The sequence below is a fragment of the Equus quagga genome, chromosome 10 (genome assembly GCF_021613505.1).
Source record: "Equus quagga isolate Etosha38 chromosome 10, UCLA_HA_Equagga_1.0, whole genome shotgun sequence".
Classification (NCBI taxonomy): domain Eukaryota; kingdom Metazoa; phylum Chordata; class Mammalia; order Perissodactyla; family Equidae; genus Equus; species Equus quagga.
The window spans coordinates 3,495,901-3,513,344 of record NC_060276.1 but is presented as its reverse complement, the minus strand read 5'-3'; the positions used below and the strand labels follow the sequence as shown (position 1 = coordinate 3,513,344).

Below are 17,444 nucleotides of genomic sequence, written 5' to 3'. Positions count from 1 at the left end.
TCTTGGGATCACTGCCAAGTGTTGCCTACTGTCTAATGTCTTGAAAATTATTATTTCATACAGTTTGTTGAAGTTCGGTTGTTTCATTCTGGAAGGTATATCCAGTCCCTGTTACTCCGTCTTGTCCAGAAGCAGAAATGTCACATATTCATTTAAAATCAACTAATTTATATAGTGCGGGCCCAAGCTGAGTAGTGGAAGTAGAAAGAGAGGGAGTAATGGACTGAAAAAAGTGCAGGTACCGTTTATTGACTATTCATTCATAACTTACTTATTGAGCATCTACCATGTGACAGGCACTGAGAAAAGATAGTAGCTTACACTAAGGTGTTAATGGTGGAGATAGTGAGAAGTGATTGGATGGATACAGGTTATGTTTTGAAGGTAGAGTCCACATGACTTGTATATGTAGAGTGTGGGGGTATGAAAGAAAGAGAGGAGTCAAGGTAGACTTTGAGGTTTTTGACTTGAATAACTGGGAGAATGACATTGCCTTTATTGAGATGCAGACAAGCATGGGAGGATAAGGTTTGGCGGGCAAGATCAAGAGCTCAGTTTTGGATATATTCAGCCTGAGATGCCTATTCAACATCCAAGTGGTAACATCAAGGAGGCAAACTGGAGTTCAGGGGAGAGGATAGGGTGATGTTATAAATTTGCAAGTCATCAGCATACAGATGTGTTTAAAGCCACAAGATTGGATGAGGAAATGAGGAAGAGAGAAAAGAGAAGGAATATATCCAAGGACTGAGTTCAGGACTCTCCAAACTTTAGAATTAGAAAATAGGAGGAGGCTTCTTCAGAGGACACTAAGAGGAAGTGACCATTGAGGCAGGTGGAGAATCAGAAGAGTGGAACTCATTATTTCAAGAAGGAGAGAGTGGATAAGCTGTGTCAAATGCCGGTGAGAAACAATAGATATGGACAGAGAAGTAACTCTGGGGATAAATTGTGTTTCTTGCTGTCTTCTCTTTTATTCTGGGAGCGACACTGAGGTCAGAGACTCTGCCAGACTCATCTCTCTAACCTCAGCACTTAGCACAGACCTGGTGCACAAGTGCCTTGGGAATATGCATGAATAGATGCGTGAATAAAAGAGCACTGGGCAGCTCCTGGAAGTTAGTAGCCCTGGCTTCTAGTCTTGGCTGTATGGCTAACTTGTCCCTTCTGTCCCTGGTCTTAGCATCTCTAAAGGAATTATCCTCAGAATGCTTTCGACTAGATCGAAGAGACTACTTGGACCAGGCTGGTTTTTCTATAAAAGTCTTGGGCTGGTTGTTGAATTTGTGAATGAGGAGAAAAGAGGCCCCAAAATACACCATGATTGATGTTGGGATTTTTACTGAATCATTGCACCTTACTCTTGGTTTGAAAGTCTCCCTCCTTAAGGATCCCACTCTCCATCTAGGACCCCTGCTTATCTCTCTGCTCCTTGCCAACAACATCGTCTGCTGTCTTCCTCACCCAGCCTGGTCCTTCCCTCACACTTGTTTGGTTTCCCTTGTGCTTCCCTGAAGCAGCTACTGCAAACTGTCTGATCTCCTCCAACGTCTGCATCTACTGCTGCCTGACGCCTCTGAAGATGAAACCCTCTCTCATTTCACTGAGAATGCTGGAGTTTTGCCTGAGTGAGCCCCTTCAAGAGTCTCTCACTGTTCCCTTACACCCATCTAAAATGTCTAGCACCTTTTCTCTTCCTAGCCCTTTCATCAAAGCCACTCTCCCACCATGTTCTTGATAATTCTTCCCTCACCTCCTCTGGTACATAGACCCACCCATTATATCCATCTTTCATGACCTCCAGTCTTAACTGGAGTTGGTCACAAGCACAGATACTTTTATTATCTGTTGAATCCCTCCTCAAAACCTTTACACTTGTTTTATTATCTCCTTTCTGTAAAGTAACAATAGCACCACAGAGAATCTTTCGCAATCCCACATTCTCCAGTTCCCATTCTATCTCTTTCCTTTCTTTCTCAGTCCAGCTTCTAGAAAGAGTTAGCTACATTCTCTATCTCTTGTTCCTTGCCTCCTACTACTCACTCCAAAACCTTGCAAAACATGCCCTCTTTTGCCATCACTCCCTAAGGCTGCTCTTGATAAGCTAGCCAGCGAAGCTCCTATTTTTTTGATGCAAGGCCCCTCCAGCTCTCATCTCAGAGGGAAGAAGGCTCAGGCTCTACAGGCAGCCCTGATCTTACTGATATGGGGGCAGGACATCAGCCCTGCAGACTCCTCCCTTCCTGAGACTCTCCCTTCCCTGCGGCCTGTCCTCTTCAATCTCCTCTACTTGGTTAGCTCCTTGGGCCATCTGTCACCTTTGCAGCTCCCCAGAACTCTCCCCTCAGCCTCCTTCTCTGCTCTCATGCTATGGGGTGTGCTCCTTCCCTCTGAGAGCTTTAACTCCCACCAAATCCTGATGATGTCCATGTTTCCCCTCCAGTCCAGACTCCAATAAGTGCTGGGCCAGTTGAGTCTGCTACAGCAGGCCTGGAGAGTGACAGTGAAGGCTCGTGACCAGGCCAGGGCCTTGGGGATAGAGGGCAGTGGATGGAAACATCTTTGACACTTTTGGGGGACAGTTGACTGAGGACAGAGGCTGCTTGGATGTGATGATTAAAGGAAACAAGGACTTATGGTTGACATCCAGGTTTCTGGCTTGGGTAACTGGGTAGAGCGAGGCCCCTCTATGAAGTGGGTAAATTGGAGAAGCTGATTTGTAGGTAAAAGTGTCAAGTTCGGTTTTAGCTATGTTGAGTTTGAGGTGCCTCAAAGGAGAAGATGACCAGCAGGCAGCTGGAGATATGGGTGGGAAGCTTGGGAAAGACACCTGGGTTGGGGTCTTGATTTTGGACATGATGGCAACTGAAGCCTTGGGACTAGATGAAGTTTCTCAGAGAGAGTGTGCAGATGAGGGTCACTGACCTAGCTACCTGCCAGGGCAGGAGATAGCTGCCTGCCCTTGTTCCATGGCAAGTGACCTGAGGAGGTGGTTCTAATGAAGGTGAGTGTGTGTTGCAGAGCAGCTACCCCACCGCTGGGCAGCCAGACTGAGGGAGGGGCCTATTCTTGGCAGAGAAAGAGCAAGGATCATGGGAGAGGAATCCGTCTTGGTGCCGGAACCTTAGAGAAGGCATAAATGTTGTCATGTGCTCCCAGAGCTGTCCCTCTTGCGTGCTATTGGGGATGATCAGTAAGGAGAGGAGGGGTCCAAAGGGCGGCAGGCAGGGCCTGCACTGGCTCTCTATCAGTGACAGGCTGTTCCAAGTCCTCTGCCTGGTGTTTGCAGCCTCTCTGGGCTGGCCTTGGCTCCTCCACCCTATTCCTTTAAGCACAGCCCATCTCCACTCTGGGTCCAGCCACCCTGCACCAGCGTCCCCTCCATCCCTGCAATGGATAGTCTTCACTGCCCCTCCTCTATCCCTGTGATTCATTCACTGAACACTGCTCTACTGAGGCTCACTCTGGGCTGTGTTACAGTCCCTCCTAATTTCCAGGCTTCCAGGAGGCCAGCGCTGAAACTGATCAGTGCGAGTGGCCCCAACTTTGTTTGCTTTGCCTAGAACTTTCTATCTCCATGGTCTGCTGCCTCTAGGGTCTAAGCAGAGACTCGAGGATGCTGGTTCCTCTCCCTCAGGTGCCCTCATTAGCATCCTGGCACTGTAGTCCCACAGAGAGCGCCAAACGAGCAGCTCTGAGGCTGCTTGTTGTTACCACTCACCACAGAGCTTGACGTGCCTGCCATCGCCATGGTGACAGCTTAAGAAGCTGGAACAAGCTGGAGGGAGGGGTGCCACAGGAAATGTGGAGGGTGTGCTGACCATTTCTGACCAAATCTTGTAGAGTGTTCTAACCAGCCTCAGCAAGGAAGAATTGCCCCAGCCTCCCTGACCCCATTGCAAGAGACACTGTGGAACACAATCTCCTGTCTCTCTTCTGGATTTTTCCCTCAGGCTTCTCCTTCTCAGTCTACTTTGTGGACACCTCTTCCCCTACTCAACTTTCAAATGTTGCAGTTCTCCAGGGCTCTGCCTTGAACCCTCACTCTGTATCCTCTTCTTGTGCGATCCACTCCACATGCTTTCCCTCACTCCCCACACCCATCCATCTCCAGGTCCTGTCCATCCTCCCTCCTAAACAGTTCTCCACTGTGCACACTTGACTTGGGCTCCATAGGCACTGTCTTCTCCAGCTTTCTCCCTACCACCATGCTGCCACTCTTGCTCCCCCTCTAATCCAGTGCCGACCTAGCAGCCAGAGGGATCTTTCTAGAATATAATGCTGTCTTTGTCATGCTCCTGTTCAGCCCTTCCAAGGCTCCCCATAGCCTAGAGGAGAGTCCTGACTTGGACCAGTGCCTGTGGAGCCCGTGGGAGCTCTCCCTTCTCTCCTCCTCACTCCCTAGCCCATCCACGAGGCTACTCTTTGTTCCTCAGCTTAAGTGACATTATTTGGGGGGTGCTGGAGATAATGTGATTGGAGCTGAAAGGAAGGAACCCCAGAGGTAGTGCCCATGTTTGAAGAAGTCAATGAGACATGAGACTCCCATCTGCAGAGCATGAGCTCTGAGGTGGTCTCAGGTAAGGAGAATCAGAGAGCTGGGGATGTGGGCGGCAGCTGCTTTCTGCCAAGGAGATACATCTCCTCCCACAGGACAGGAGTTTGAGGACGGTGGCTGGTTTGTCGGAGCTCAACAGCCTAAACATGTGCCAAACATCTGCAAAGCAAGGGCACCAGAAGATGGCTTAAACAGTTTTTTGTTTGTTTTGTTTTGTTTTAGCTTTGGTAGTTCATGTGTCAAAAACTTCACTGGGGTAAAAGAAAAAGAAACACATCTTGCAATTTAGCACTGTTTGCCTTTTAAATTTCTTATCAGGTGGGGACAGCACCATCATTTTCTTGGTGCTTGGAGCCTGGCACTTAGACAATGTTGGGTCCCCCTGCCCTGCACTGCCATAGCAGTAGCCAGGGGTGCTGGAGTTTGCCAGGTGGGCCCTGGTTCTGTTCTCACTGCTCACCTGCAGCTCTCCTGCCTTATATGGGTGCCAGGGTCCTCTGTGACCTTCCTCTTGGTCTTCTCCCTGGCAGGTGAGGATCCTGGTCGTACATGGAGGATGACAGAAAAATCCAATGGTGTGAAGAGCTCCCCAGCCAATAACCACAACCATCATGCACCTCCTACCATCAAGGCCAATGGCAAAGATGACCGCAGGACCAGCAATAGGTGAATCTGCTGAGGCTGGGTCATTTCAGAAATGGCCTGGAGGTTGCTACTTCCTCCCAGCTCTGCCTCATTGCCACAGAGCAAATAATCTTCAGCTCAAGGACACCCTCTAAAGGGACCGTGGGATTTCCAGGCCTCTCCCAGGAGGTGAGAGTGCTGATAAGAGAAAAAGTATGCCCAGAGAATCCTTAGTCAACTCTGCCCCTTCCTCTGCAGGCCACAGTCTGCAGCTGATGATGACACTTCCTCAGAACTGCAGAGACTGGCCGAGATGGATGCCCCCCAGCGGGGGAGAGGTGGCTTCCGCAGGTGGGTTCCACTACTACCCTGCTACTACCCCTCCCACTCATGGGGCCTGTCAGAGTGGCTACCATGGCTCTCCTCCTCCTGGTCTCACTGGGCCTTTCCACCAAGTCCCCTGGGAAGCACTGTCAGTGCTGTCCAACTCTTTCCTCTTAAGGAGGCTCCTGTGAGCAAGGTCAGAGCGGCCAGTGGAGGCTTCCCTTCTGACTTGTCTGTCTCAGCATTGGGGGGAGGGGTCCTTCCCAGCAGAGGTACCTAGGCAGAGGGCCCTGAGGTCTCCAGTCCAGAGTCGTAGGGTCCATTGGAAAATCAGGAAGCCTGGGCTAACTTTTCTCCTGGCCTGTCCTCCCTTAGCACAGCCTCCACCTTGCCTTGGAGACCTCCTGTTTGTTCTTCACAATCAACTGAGATGGCACCTCCTACAGGAAGTCTTCCCAGCGCAACCCCTTCCCCTCAGGCTGTGTTTAGAGGCACGCCTGAGCCCCAACCCGCTGCCTCAGCACTGGTCCCTATCCCAGCTCTTAGCAGGGGGGACATCTTGGCCTGGCCTGCTTCCAGGATTCCCTCTCTGTCTCCCATCTCCCTCCTCAGACAGCGAGCTCTCAGGCGCAGTTCTCTTCTCTGGCTCATGCTCCCTTTCTCACCTCTAGGATCGCCCACCTGGTGGGAGTCATCAGAGAGTGGGCCAACAAGAATTTCCGCGAGGAGGAACCCAGACCTGACTCGTTCCTTGAGCGTTTCCGTGGGCCTGAGCTCCAGACCGTGACAACACAGCAAGGGGATGGCAAAGGCAACAAGGACGGCGAGGGCAAGGGCACCAAGTATAGCTATCCAGCCTGTGGGGCTCCAAGGGCTCCCAAGCATGCAATCGGGGGGCTCAGTGGGGTTTCTTAGGCCACACCCAGGGGCAGACTGAGATGTACATGAAGCAGGGAAAAGGGTGGGCAGGGGAGAACTGCTATGGTTTTAACTCTAGAACGTTTCCATCATGCCCACCGGCAGCCTTTCCAACAGCTAGTGGCTCACTTACCATGGGACCCCCTGGTGGTTTTTCTCACCTTAGCTGCCTTTTATGAGATGTCCTCTTGCTGATGTGCCAGCCCCAGGCCCAGGTCCAGCAGGCAATAAATGCAGAAGAGAGTGCAGTTAGGGAGTGCTGTTGAGGGTAGGCCCATGCCAGCATCCATGTTGGCACAGAGCTGGGTCTTCGAAGAGGCCGTGCTGGAGGCTGGCTGGTGGGGAAGGCCCGGGGACAACTGAGCAAGAGGAAGTAAGAGCAGAGAAGGCAGAGCTGGAGGGTCCATTCTTCAAAGAATGAATAGGCAACTGCGGATGTCTGGCCAAGCTGACATTCCCCACCTCTGGCCAGTAGAGGAAAAGAGCTCTTGCCAAGGCAGGACATAGCATCTGGGAAAGTGATTCGGGGGCTGGAGACTAGGGACCAAACAGGGAAAGTAGGGTGGGCAGGAAGCACACTGCGCTCACTTGTTTAGAGTGCCTCTCTCTTCCTGGGACGGATATGGGAACAGGCCCTGAACCCTCATTACCAACCTGTGGAAATCTCTCCCCAGGCCCTGAGGCCCCTCCCAGTGAAAGCACTGTCCTTTGCCATGCCCTCTGGGCAAGAAGCCTCCAGAGGGGATGGGAGCTAATCGGCCTATGTGGGGTCAAGATAGGAAGAGGGGTCTCTTACCCATCTGAGCTCTATTCAGATGCCCAGTACCAGGTTGCAGCTCCCTGAAAATGGGACCCTAAGCCAATCCACACATCCCCTTAGGCATTGTTTTTTCAGGGACCCTTGGCCTCTGGGAGCTGGGGTGCTGCCACACTGCGGACCTTGTCCCCGAGCCTGGTCTCTGTCTTTCTCCTCAGGAAGAAATTTGAGCTATTTGTCTTGGACCCAGCTGGGGACTGGTACTACCGCTGGCTATTTGTCATTGCCATGCCTGTCCTCTACAACTGGTGCCTGCTTGTGGCCAGGTGAGTGGGGGAGGAGGTCCGGGAGGGGATGCCAAAGCAGCCCACTCCACAGGCCCTGGGATCGAGAGCACAACAGTGCCAGCTGTGGACACAGACCTCGTGCCAATCTAGACCTTTTTCTGTATTTTCTGCTGGCCAATGACGCCTCCCTCTGCCCTATTAACCCCCAACTAACCCACCCCAATTTATCATGCTGCCAAAGCTTCATGTCTATGGTTTTCCTGGTGTCTGTAATCTGTTCCTACTTCTCAATCTACACCAATCCTGTCCTAGATGAGGCCACCCTTTTCTTTCCCTGGAACTACAACAGCCCTGCACCTATTCCTTGCAGGCACTCTTGTCCCCTCCAATGCATCCTCCACACTTGTAACTAGCATGGTTGGTAGAAGGTGGGATTTGATTATGTCGCTCCCTCCTCACAAGTCCTTCAATGGCCCCCCCATTCAAGTCCTCAGTGCAGCCTTCAAGGCCCTCTGTACCTGGCCTTCTCTCTAGCTCCAACTTCTGGATACTCCCTGACCCCAGGATTCACTACTCGCGGATCGTAACACACTGTTTCCTCAAGAGAAAATTCTCTTTCCCTATTTTCAACCTATGGAGATTCTTCTTGCAGTCTCAGTTCCAAAGCCACCTTCTACGTGTAGCTTTCCCTGACAGCATTTCCCACCCTGCCCCATTCCCCATCTCAGTCATTCATTCAGTAAGGATTTGACTAACCATCTAGTGGGTGCTAAGCTCTGTGCTCAGTGCTGGGGATAATGGGAACAAGACACATGGTCTCTGCTTTCCTGGAGCTCTCAGGCTAGTGGGGGATGCTGACAGTAAACCTGAACAAAACAAATGTCCAAGATGATTCCAGGGCCTGGAGGCAGGGAACTACGAGAGAAAGAGCAGTCAAGGTAGATCTCTCTGAGGAGGGATACCTTACCTGAGACCTGAGCAGCGAGAGGAAATCAGCTATTTAGATGCCTGAGGTTGGTGGAGGGAACATTCCAGGAAGAAGGAACAAGACGCGCAAAGACCCTGTCTCAGGATGGCCTATTGTGGCTGGAGGCCTATGAGTGAAGCAGCAGGGACGTAGACAGGCCAGTTCTGCAGGCTTTGTGTGCCAGGAGAGGGAGCTGGGGTTTCATCCTAAACGTGACCAAGTAGTCAGTATTAACTGCTCCTCTCTTTGATTAGTACACTCACTAGGTCATCATTCCTGGCTTCTGTCCCCTACTCTGCCATCTCCCTAGGCCGCTACTCATTCAGTCACCAAGTTTTGTCAATTCCTCCTAAAGCTGTCCTGCAGCCTCCAACCTCTCTCCATTCTCGCTGCCTCTAGCCTTGGCCCAGCTCTGCCCTCTCTTTCACCTGTATTGGCCAGTGCTCCGTGTTAGATTCTCAATAGGCACATGTTGAAGAGATGAGCATGGAGGCTATTCAGCTGTGTATTGTAGTTCGTTCTTCCAAAGAGTCATTTTTCATTCAACTCACACCTGTTGAGCACTCAAATCCTGATGCTCTGGACTAGGACATGGGACATGCAGTAATGATTAAGAGGTGGTCTCTGTCTTGTTGGAGCTCACAGTACGGCAAATGAGACAGACAGTTGGTCAGTGGCGATGTCTATGCAGTGATTTCTATGTAATAATAAGAGCTGCAGTGAAGTTGCTTGTCAATAAGCGTCTCCCTGGCACCAGGCTGACTGTGACTCATCAGTGCCCCTGGTAGCCATCCCAGGCATCACACAAAGTGGGCATTCAGTTTGGGGTCTCCAGGGGGCCTTGGCTGACTTTGAAGGTGAAGCCCAGCCCTGTCTTCTTGCAGAGCCTGCTTCAGTGACCTACAGAAAGGCTACTACCTAGTGTGGCTGGTGCTGGACTACTTCTCAGATGTGGTCTACATTGCAGACCTCTTTATCCGATTGCGTACCGGTAAGTGAGTAACTGGGATACACAGGCAGGAGCAGGACTCATATGTCCAAAGGCCTGAGTTCAAATTTTCAGGAAGCCTTCTCAACACTGTGTTAGACTCAACAGCCTGGCTTGGGTTCAGTTTGTTGCCTGCTCCTCTTTGAACCCCGTGGTCCCCATATGCTTAGTGAGGTTGAGACCTGGGGATGATCTCTTAGGGTCCTTCCAGTCAGACTAGCTACATGAGTTTCCTACACCCCTCCTTGGGAAGAACAGTTGAGTGAGCAGTTTGTCCCTTGCTGAGTATTAGCTTACCGGGAGGGACAGGCCTGGGGGCAGAGATGATATGCTGGCTTGCATCTCTACTAGGTTTTCTGGAGCAGGGGCTGCTGGTCAAAGATACCAAGAAGTTGCGGGACAGCTACATCCACACCCTGCAGTTCAAGCTGGATGTGGCTTCTATCATCCCCACGGACCTGATCTATTTTGCTGTGGGCATCCACAGCCCTGAGCTGCGCTTCAATCGGCTGCTACACTTTGCCCGCATGTTTGAATTCTTTGACCGCACTGAGACCCGCACCAGCTATCCCAATATCTTCCGCATCAGCAACCTAGTTCTCTACATCTTGGTCATCATCCACTGGAATGCCTGCATCTACTACGCCATCTCCAAGTCCATTGGCTTTGGGGTCGACACCTGGGTTTATCCCAACATTACTGACCCTGAGTATGGCTACCTGGCTAGGGAATACATCTACTGCCTTTACTGGTCTACACTGACCCTCACCACCATTGGGGAGACACCACCCCCTGTAAAGGATGAGGAGTACTTATTTGTCATCTTTGACTTCCTGATCGGTGTCCTCATCTTTGCCACCATCGTTGGAAATGTGGGCTCCATGATCTCCAACATGAATGCCACCCGGGCTGAATTCCAGGCCAAGATCGATGCTGTCAAGCATTACATGCAGTTCCGCAAGGTCAGCAAGGAGATGGAAGCCAAGGTCATTAGGTGGTTTGACTACCTGTGGACCAATAAAAAGAGTGTGGATGAGCGGGAAGTTCTCAAGAACCTGCCAGCCAAGCTGAGAGCTGAGATAGCCATTAATGTCCACTTGTCCACACTCAAGAAAGTGCGCATCTTCCAGGATTGTGAGGCTGGCCTGCTGGTGGAGCTAGTGTTGAAGCTCCGTCCTCAGGTCTTCAGCCCTGGGGATTACATTTGCCGCAAGGGAGATATTGGCAAGGAGATGTACATAATCAAGGAGGGCAAGTTGGCAGTGGTGGCTGATGATGGTGTCACTCAGTATGCCCTGCTTTCAGCTGGGAGTTGCTTTGGAGAGATCAGTATCCTTAACATTAAGGGCAGCAAAATGGGCAATCGACGCACAGCCAATATCCGCAGTCTTGGTTACTCAGATCTCTTTTGCTTGTCTAAGGATGATCTTATGGAAGCTGTGACTGAGTACCCTGATGCCAAGAAGGTCTTGGAGGAGAGGGGCCGGGAGATCTTGATGAAGGAGGGACTGCTGGATGAGAATGAGGTGGCAGCCAGCATGGAGGTGGACGTGCAGGAGAAGCTAGAACAGCTGGAGACCAACATGGAGACCTTGTACACTCGCTTTGGCCGCCTGCTGGCTGAGTACACAGGGGCCCAGCAGAAGCTCAAGCAGCGCATCACGGTTCTGGAAATCAAGATGAAGCAGAACAACGAGGACGATTATCTGTCAGATGGAATAAACAGCCCTGAGCCAGCTGCTGCCGAGAAGCCATAAAGGCTTGGGCCCAACTGCCTCTCCAGGCTTGGCCTTGACCCCAGGAGTTAGAAGAGCTGTGTAGGTCTCCACATTTATACACATTACACTTATGTCCCCTTGAAGTCCCCCCAAAGCCTCTCTGTCCCCAGACTTTTGGCTCAAGCATCCAGAAGCCCTCCTCCAAGTCCAGCTAATAGCCAAGCTTGTGCACAGTGCAGACTGTGTTGGCTCAGCTTCCAGGAGTTTCAGCTTGTCCAAGTCTGAGGAAGGAAGAGTGGAGCAGCTGACCTGTCTTCAGGAGTCTGTCGTGGGCCTGGGAGCCTAGCCAATGACATGCTCTGAAGAAGCCCTTCTGCAGGACAATGTACACTCTGCTGCAACATTCCCCTCTCTCTGGGCTTCTTTGCACTTACTTCGTCCTGGCCCTTGCTTATCTAGCATGTGTTCTGAATATCCCACTTCCCTGCTCGTGTATGTGGTTCAAGCATTGGCTGTAGACATTTAGCACGGGTTCCCAGTGTCTGTCTCCCAAGGCAGGCAAAGGGTGTGGAGGGGGAAGGTAGAAGAGTGTCACTTAGGGCTACCTCCCTCTGTCAGGCACTCCGAGGCCTGCTCCGTTGCTTCATCTGTCTTTCTGCAGTCTTCTCTGGACCAGGGAGATGATGATGCTTCTGGCTTCTGGTCTATTCCAGGGCGCAGAAGAGCAAGGTAAGTGGTAGTTGGTCAGCAGACGTTGCCACCTGGAGAAGGTGATGGCTGGGAGCTCTGACCATCACCCCTCTAAGCAGAGCATTTCTGAAGAGGCTTTGAGGTTGGTGGTGGGTGGGAGACTCTTCAAGTTGATATTTGCAGTAGAGACACTTACAAGTTAATAAATTTCTTTGAACTCCTTCTGGTTATTGCTCAACTCTCCTGTTCACATTCATTCCCTTCCTCCCTCAACCCCTCTTTACCACATACTTCCCTTTTCCCCTTATCCAGGACTCACTCTACCTGCAATACCCTCTGCTGTGTTTCGCTACCTGAGTAAGCCATATTGATCCTTCAGGACTCAGCTCAGGTGCCACCTTCTCCGAGAAGGCCTCCTTGACTGCACCCACTCCCATACTAGGCAGTCAATAACCCCCCCTCTAGGCTCCCACAGTGCTCCCAAGTCTTCTTGTTCTGACTCATCACACTGTGTGGTCGGTTTTGATGAATCTGGTTTCTCCTCCAGATTGTGGGCTGTTTGAGGGCAGAGTCAAGATGGTCCACTCACTGCTCTGTCTGCAGCCTCAGTGGCATGCTTGGCACGGAGGAGACATTCAGAGAATGTTTATTCACTGGGGCAGTGAGCAAACACACCAAAACTCCTGTGCTTCCATTTGCCAGCAGCTATGTCTTGACAGAAACACTGGCTGCGTCTGGGGAGTTGGGGAAAATCTCCTGGAGGAGCAGATATTTGAGTAGGCACCATTGGATGATCAGGAACCCAAAGGACAAGTGCTGATTAGTGAGCAAGAAGCTCTAGGTGCAGACTCGGATGCCTTTGTGTATACCAGTTCTCTCTCTCTCCTCCTCTCTCTCTCTATCTCCCTATCTATTAATTGTGGTACCACACACATAAGATTTACTATCTTAACTATTTTTGAGTGTACAGTTTGGCAGTGTTAAGTATATTCATATTGTTGTGAAACAAATCTACAGAACTTTTTCTTCTTCCCAAACTGAAACTCTGTCCCCGTTAAACAACTCCTCATTTCCCCTTCCGGCCCCAGCCCCTGGCAACCACCGTCCTACTTTCTGTCTCTATGAAGCTGACCATGCTAGGGACCTCATACAGTATTTATCCTTTTGTGACTGGCTCATTTCACTTAGTACAGTGTTCTCAAAGTTCATCCATGTTGTAGCATGTGTCAGAATTTCCTTCCTTTTTAAGGCTGAATAATATTACGTTTATGGATAGACCACATTTTGGTTAGCCATTTATCCATCAATGGATACTTGGTTTGTTTCCATCATTTGGCTTTTATGAATAATGCTGCTATGCACATGAGCGTACAAATATCTGTTCAAGTTCCTGCGTTCACTTCTTTTGAGTATATACCAGAAGTGGAATTGCTGCATCATATAGTAATTCTATTTTTAATTTTTTGAGGAACTGCCATACTGTTTTTCATAGTGGCTGCACCATTTTACCTTTCCACTAACAGTGCATAAGGATTCCAATTTCTCCACATCCTTGCCAACACTTGTTGTTTTCTGTTTTGAGCTGTGTTTTTTTTTTTTTTTTTGCAGTAGCCCTCCTAACGAATGTGAGATGTTATCTCATTGTAGTTTTGATATTCATTTCCCTGATGATTAAGTGATGTTGAGCATGTCTTCATATGCTTCTTGGCCATTTATCTTCTTTGGAGAAATGTCTATTTAGTCCTTTGCTCATTTTTCAATTGGACTGTTTGCTTTTTTGTTGTTGAGCTATAGGAGTTCTTTGTATACTCTGGATATTAACACATATCAGATATACGATTTGCAATTTCCCCCCATTCCGTAGGTTGCCTTTTCACTCTGTTGATTGTGTCCTTTGATACACAGAAAGTTTTTAATTTTGATGTAGTCCAATTTGTCTATTTTTACTTTCGTTGCCTGGGTTTTGGTGTCACCAGTGATTTTTACTAGAATTCACTTTTCTAGTCAGACTTCTATTAAATTTAATGTACTTTCTTGGCCTCTTCCCTAGCTTACAGTAGTAAATCCTAACCAGGGGCAAACTCACTTGGAATCTGTAACGCTACCCATACCCAGGCCCTGGTCTCGGCGAGTGGCACCGGTAGGGTGGCAGCGTTCATAATGGGACAGCACTCTGTGTATGCTCTCCTTTTGGGTGTTTGGCTGGAAGAAAAGACTCTAAGCGGCTTCACTTCCAGAAAGGCTGAGCCACGAGGAGGTGGAGTCCTTGGAGAGTCAGCCAGCTGCTTGCCCAGACACTCATTGCTAAGGCTACACTAAGGAGCTCAGTTTTCATCATGTGCTGGAACCTAAAATAGATGTTAGTTTTGCAGCCCTATGATGGCACTGGGCCCAGAGGCAGGGGGATGACGGCATTGAAAAATGTTGCCTTGGTTTCAGTAAGAAATTTGCAGCATTTCTCCCTGGAGCCTGCTTCAACCTCAGTCCAGCTCCAACGGGTGCCCGATTTCCAACCCATGTCGACTGAGTGGACATCAAATTTTGGATCTGGTTTTTCCCAGGGAAAAGGAAATAACTCATCTGGATCACATGGGGACCCCACCAGTTTGAGACATAGATTTAAGGGCTCAGCTCCCACCCACTCCACAGCTTCCCTTTCCCCAGACATCCTTGAGTCCAACCACCCATGACTTTTAGCAGTGCTTCAAATGTCGGTGTTCTTTTAGGCTTCTAGGACTTTTCTCATGTAGTTCCTTCTGCCTGGATCACTCTTCTCTGCCTTTTCTTCCTCCGAGACTTGATTCACAGCCCCTTCTCTTGAGCCCCATTGTAACTTTCTATGTGAGACTCTCTTGCACACTGGACCTCAAGTGTCTGTTTAGCAATTGATCTCTTCTCATCTAAATACAGTTTGTTCATTAAGGAAAGGATGAAGGAGTGACAGAAGGAATATCCACGCAGCTTGAGGTGTGTGAGGATGTGAGTGTGTGTGTGTGTGTGTGTGTGTGTGCATGCGTGTGCCTGTGTGGATGCAGTATGGACGCCTGTCTTAGCACCTGGACATTCGCTCAGGCAGACATCTATCTCTGCCCCCGCTCCCCCCACTACCACCCAGCCCTGTCCTCGGTTGCTCTGTCTGCAAGAGCGTGACTCTCTCCTGTCTGTCACTGGCCGCCGCCCCCGCTCCTCTCATAACCGGCTGTAACATAAGAACTGAAGTACATTTCCATTATGTGTTGTATTTATTCAGTACTGTCTACTGTTCTCTGCTCTTAATTTTAAAATGTTTAAATTTGAATGTTTTTCATTTTCATCTGAAAATATCCACCTAAGGTAAATTGCCCTCTTTGTATATGGGCATCAACTTGCTTTTCTCTGCATTGATGATCTCCTATAGAAAACAAAAGCCCTTGCTCCCACCTACCACTCTCCCTCCCTTTCTATCTGACCCTTGGTGGCCCCTGCCTGGCTTGCAGACTGCCATCCCTACGTCGGCCCAGCCTGAGTCCCAGCTTCAGCAGCACCTAACTGTCCCTCAGTCTGGAGCCTAAAGCTAACTTGACCTCTTGCCCCTCCCCCAAGGGGAGGCCAAAGCAGAGGGTCCTCCTCTTCTGTGCAGTCTGGAAACAGGAGCTCAGAGGCCCCCAGTGCACAGAGACAGGGAACCCGGCCACCAGAGGGCGCATGGACCCAAGGAAAGGGTGGTGGGTTCTGCTCTGTGAACCCCCCACCAATCAGAGGGCTGAACAGGGCCCACTGAAGCAGTTAGGTGCCTGCCCTCAGGGCCTTGTTAAGTTGTAGGGTCAGGTCTCTCTCCCTGAATGTCCCACCGTGATCCCTCTGAATGCCCTCAGAGGTTGCTGGGTGTCCAATGCAACGGCCCAGATTAAATCTGTGTGTGCTAGGTGCCCAGACTCTGCTGGAGATTGGGTATGGAGGAAACGTCAGGGCTGAACTGCAAGAGCACCTGGGAACTATGGTTGTCACTATTTATTTCAATGTGTTTTCAGAGAAAAAAATACCAATAGTCCACAAAGTCCTCGGTGTCATGCATATTACTGCTTAGCATGGAGCTAAGGAAAAAAGTGAGCCGATTTAAAGTTGACTTAAAGAAAAAGGTTATGTAAATAATTGTTCCAATGGCACATAAAGGTAGCACACAGATGATGGTGAATATCCAAATGCCTATGTGACACCACCATGGCATTTCAAAATTAAGACCATCATAATTCACCTCTTGATTGCTTTTCTACCAAACCACCTCTCTCCCATCCCCCCCATGTCAGGAGTGGTACGTCCACCCTTCTAGTTGCTTAGGCCAAAACCCTTGAAGTCATCCTGGACTCCTCTCTTTCCTTCATCCACCATATCCAATCAGCCAGGAAATACTCTCGCTTAACTTTCAAAGCCAGCCCTGGTGGTCTAGTGGTTAAGATCTGGAGCTCTCACTGCCACAGCCTGGGTCTGTTTCCAGTCGGACAACCACAGTACCTGTCTGTTGCTTGTCACACTGTGGCAGCTGCGTGTCACTGTGATGCTGAAAGCTATGCCATCAGTATTTCAAAAACCAATGGGGTCACCCATGGCAGACAGGTTTCAGCAGAGCTTCCAGACTAAGACAGACCAGGAAGAAGGACCTGGCCACCCACTTCCAAAAAAGTTGGCCATGAAAATCCTATGAATAGCAGCAGAGCAATGCCTGATATAGCGCTGGAAGATGAGAGGATGGCGCAAAAAGACAAGGCAGGGCTCTGTTCTGCTGTCCACAGGGGCACTAGGAGTCAGAATCCACTACACGGCACTAATAACGACAAAACTTTCAAAGTTAAATCAAAATCCACACAATTCTCCCACCTCCACTGGTCCCACTCTGGTCCAGGCCACCACTATCTCTCTTCTGGATGGCTGCAGTCAACTCCAGACTGGTGTCCTTGCTTCCACTTTGCCTCCTTGCAATCTTCTCCACCCAGCCACCAGAGTTTTTAAAAAATGAAAATCCTGTCACTTCAGTCCTCTGCTTAAAACCTCCCAGTGGTTTCCCATTACTCTTTTGTTTTTGCTTTTTTTTTTGCTGACGAAGATTCTCCCTGAGCTAACATCTGTTGCCAATCTTCCTCTTTTTGCTTGAGGAAGATTCTCCCTGAGCTAACATCTGTGCCAATCTTTTCCTATTTTGTATGTGGGATGCTGCCACAGCATGGTCACCAATGAGTGATGTGGTTCCATGCCCAGGAACTGAACCTGGGCTGCTGAAGGGGAGTGTGGCAAACTTAACCAATAGGCCATGGAGCAGGCCCCCATTACTCTTTTAATAAAATCCAAACTCATGACCATGGCCTCCAGGTACCGTCTCTGATGGCCCCTGCCCATGTCTCTGACCTCGCTCATTCTTACTTTCCTCCTGCTTCTCTCCACCCCAGGCCCTCCCGTCTCCTTTTAATTCCTCACACATGCCCACCAAGGTTCTTCCTGTCTTGGTGATCTTGTACTGGCTGTCCTTTTGCCTTGACCCTTTTTCCTCTGAACCTTGTCGTGGCTGTGGTTGGCTCCCTGGCTTCGGAGCTCTAAAGGGGCCCTCATAGAGATCCACATCAAAAGTAGCCTCCATCTCCT

General features: G+C 49.9%; 1 protein-coding gene across 1 annotated transcript in view; it reads left to right on the top strand.

Moving 5' to 3' along the window:
- The window catches only part of CNGA2 (cyclic nucleotide gated channel subunit alpha 2), a 49,254-nt gene extending 38,074 nt beyond the window's left edge, over positions 1-11,180 (top strand). The window contains exons 5-10 of the mRNA XM_046673651.1: positions 5,089-5,224; positions 5,441-5,533; positions 6,178-6,348; positions 7,400-7,507; positions 9,320-9,426; positions 9,775-11,180. Coding sequence (XP_046529607.1) covers positions 5,089-5,224; positions 5,441-5,533; positions 6,178-6,348; positions 7,400-7,507; positions 9,320-9,426; positions 9,775-11,180 — 2,021 coding nt within the window. The remainder of the gene's footprint in view (positions 1-5,088; positions 5,225-5,440; positions 5,534-6,177; positions 6,349-7,399; positions 7,508-9,319; positions 9,427-9,774) is intronic.
- Positions 11,181-17,444: the final 6,264 nt, after the last annotated feature.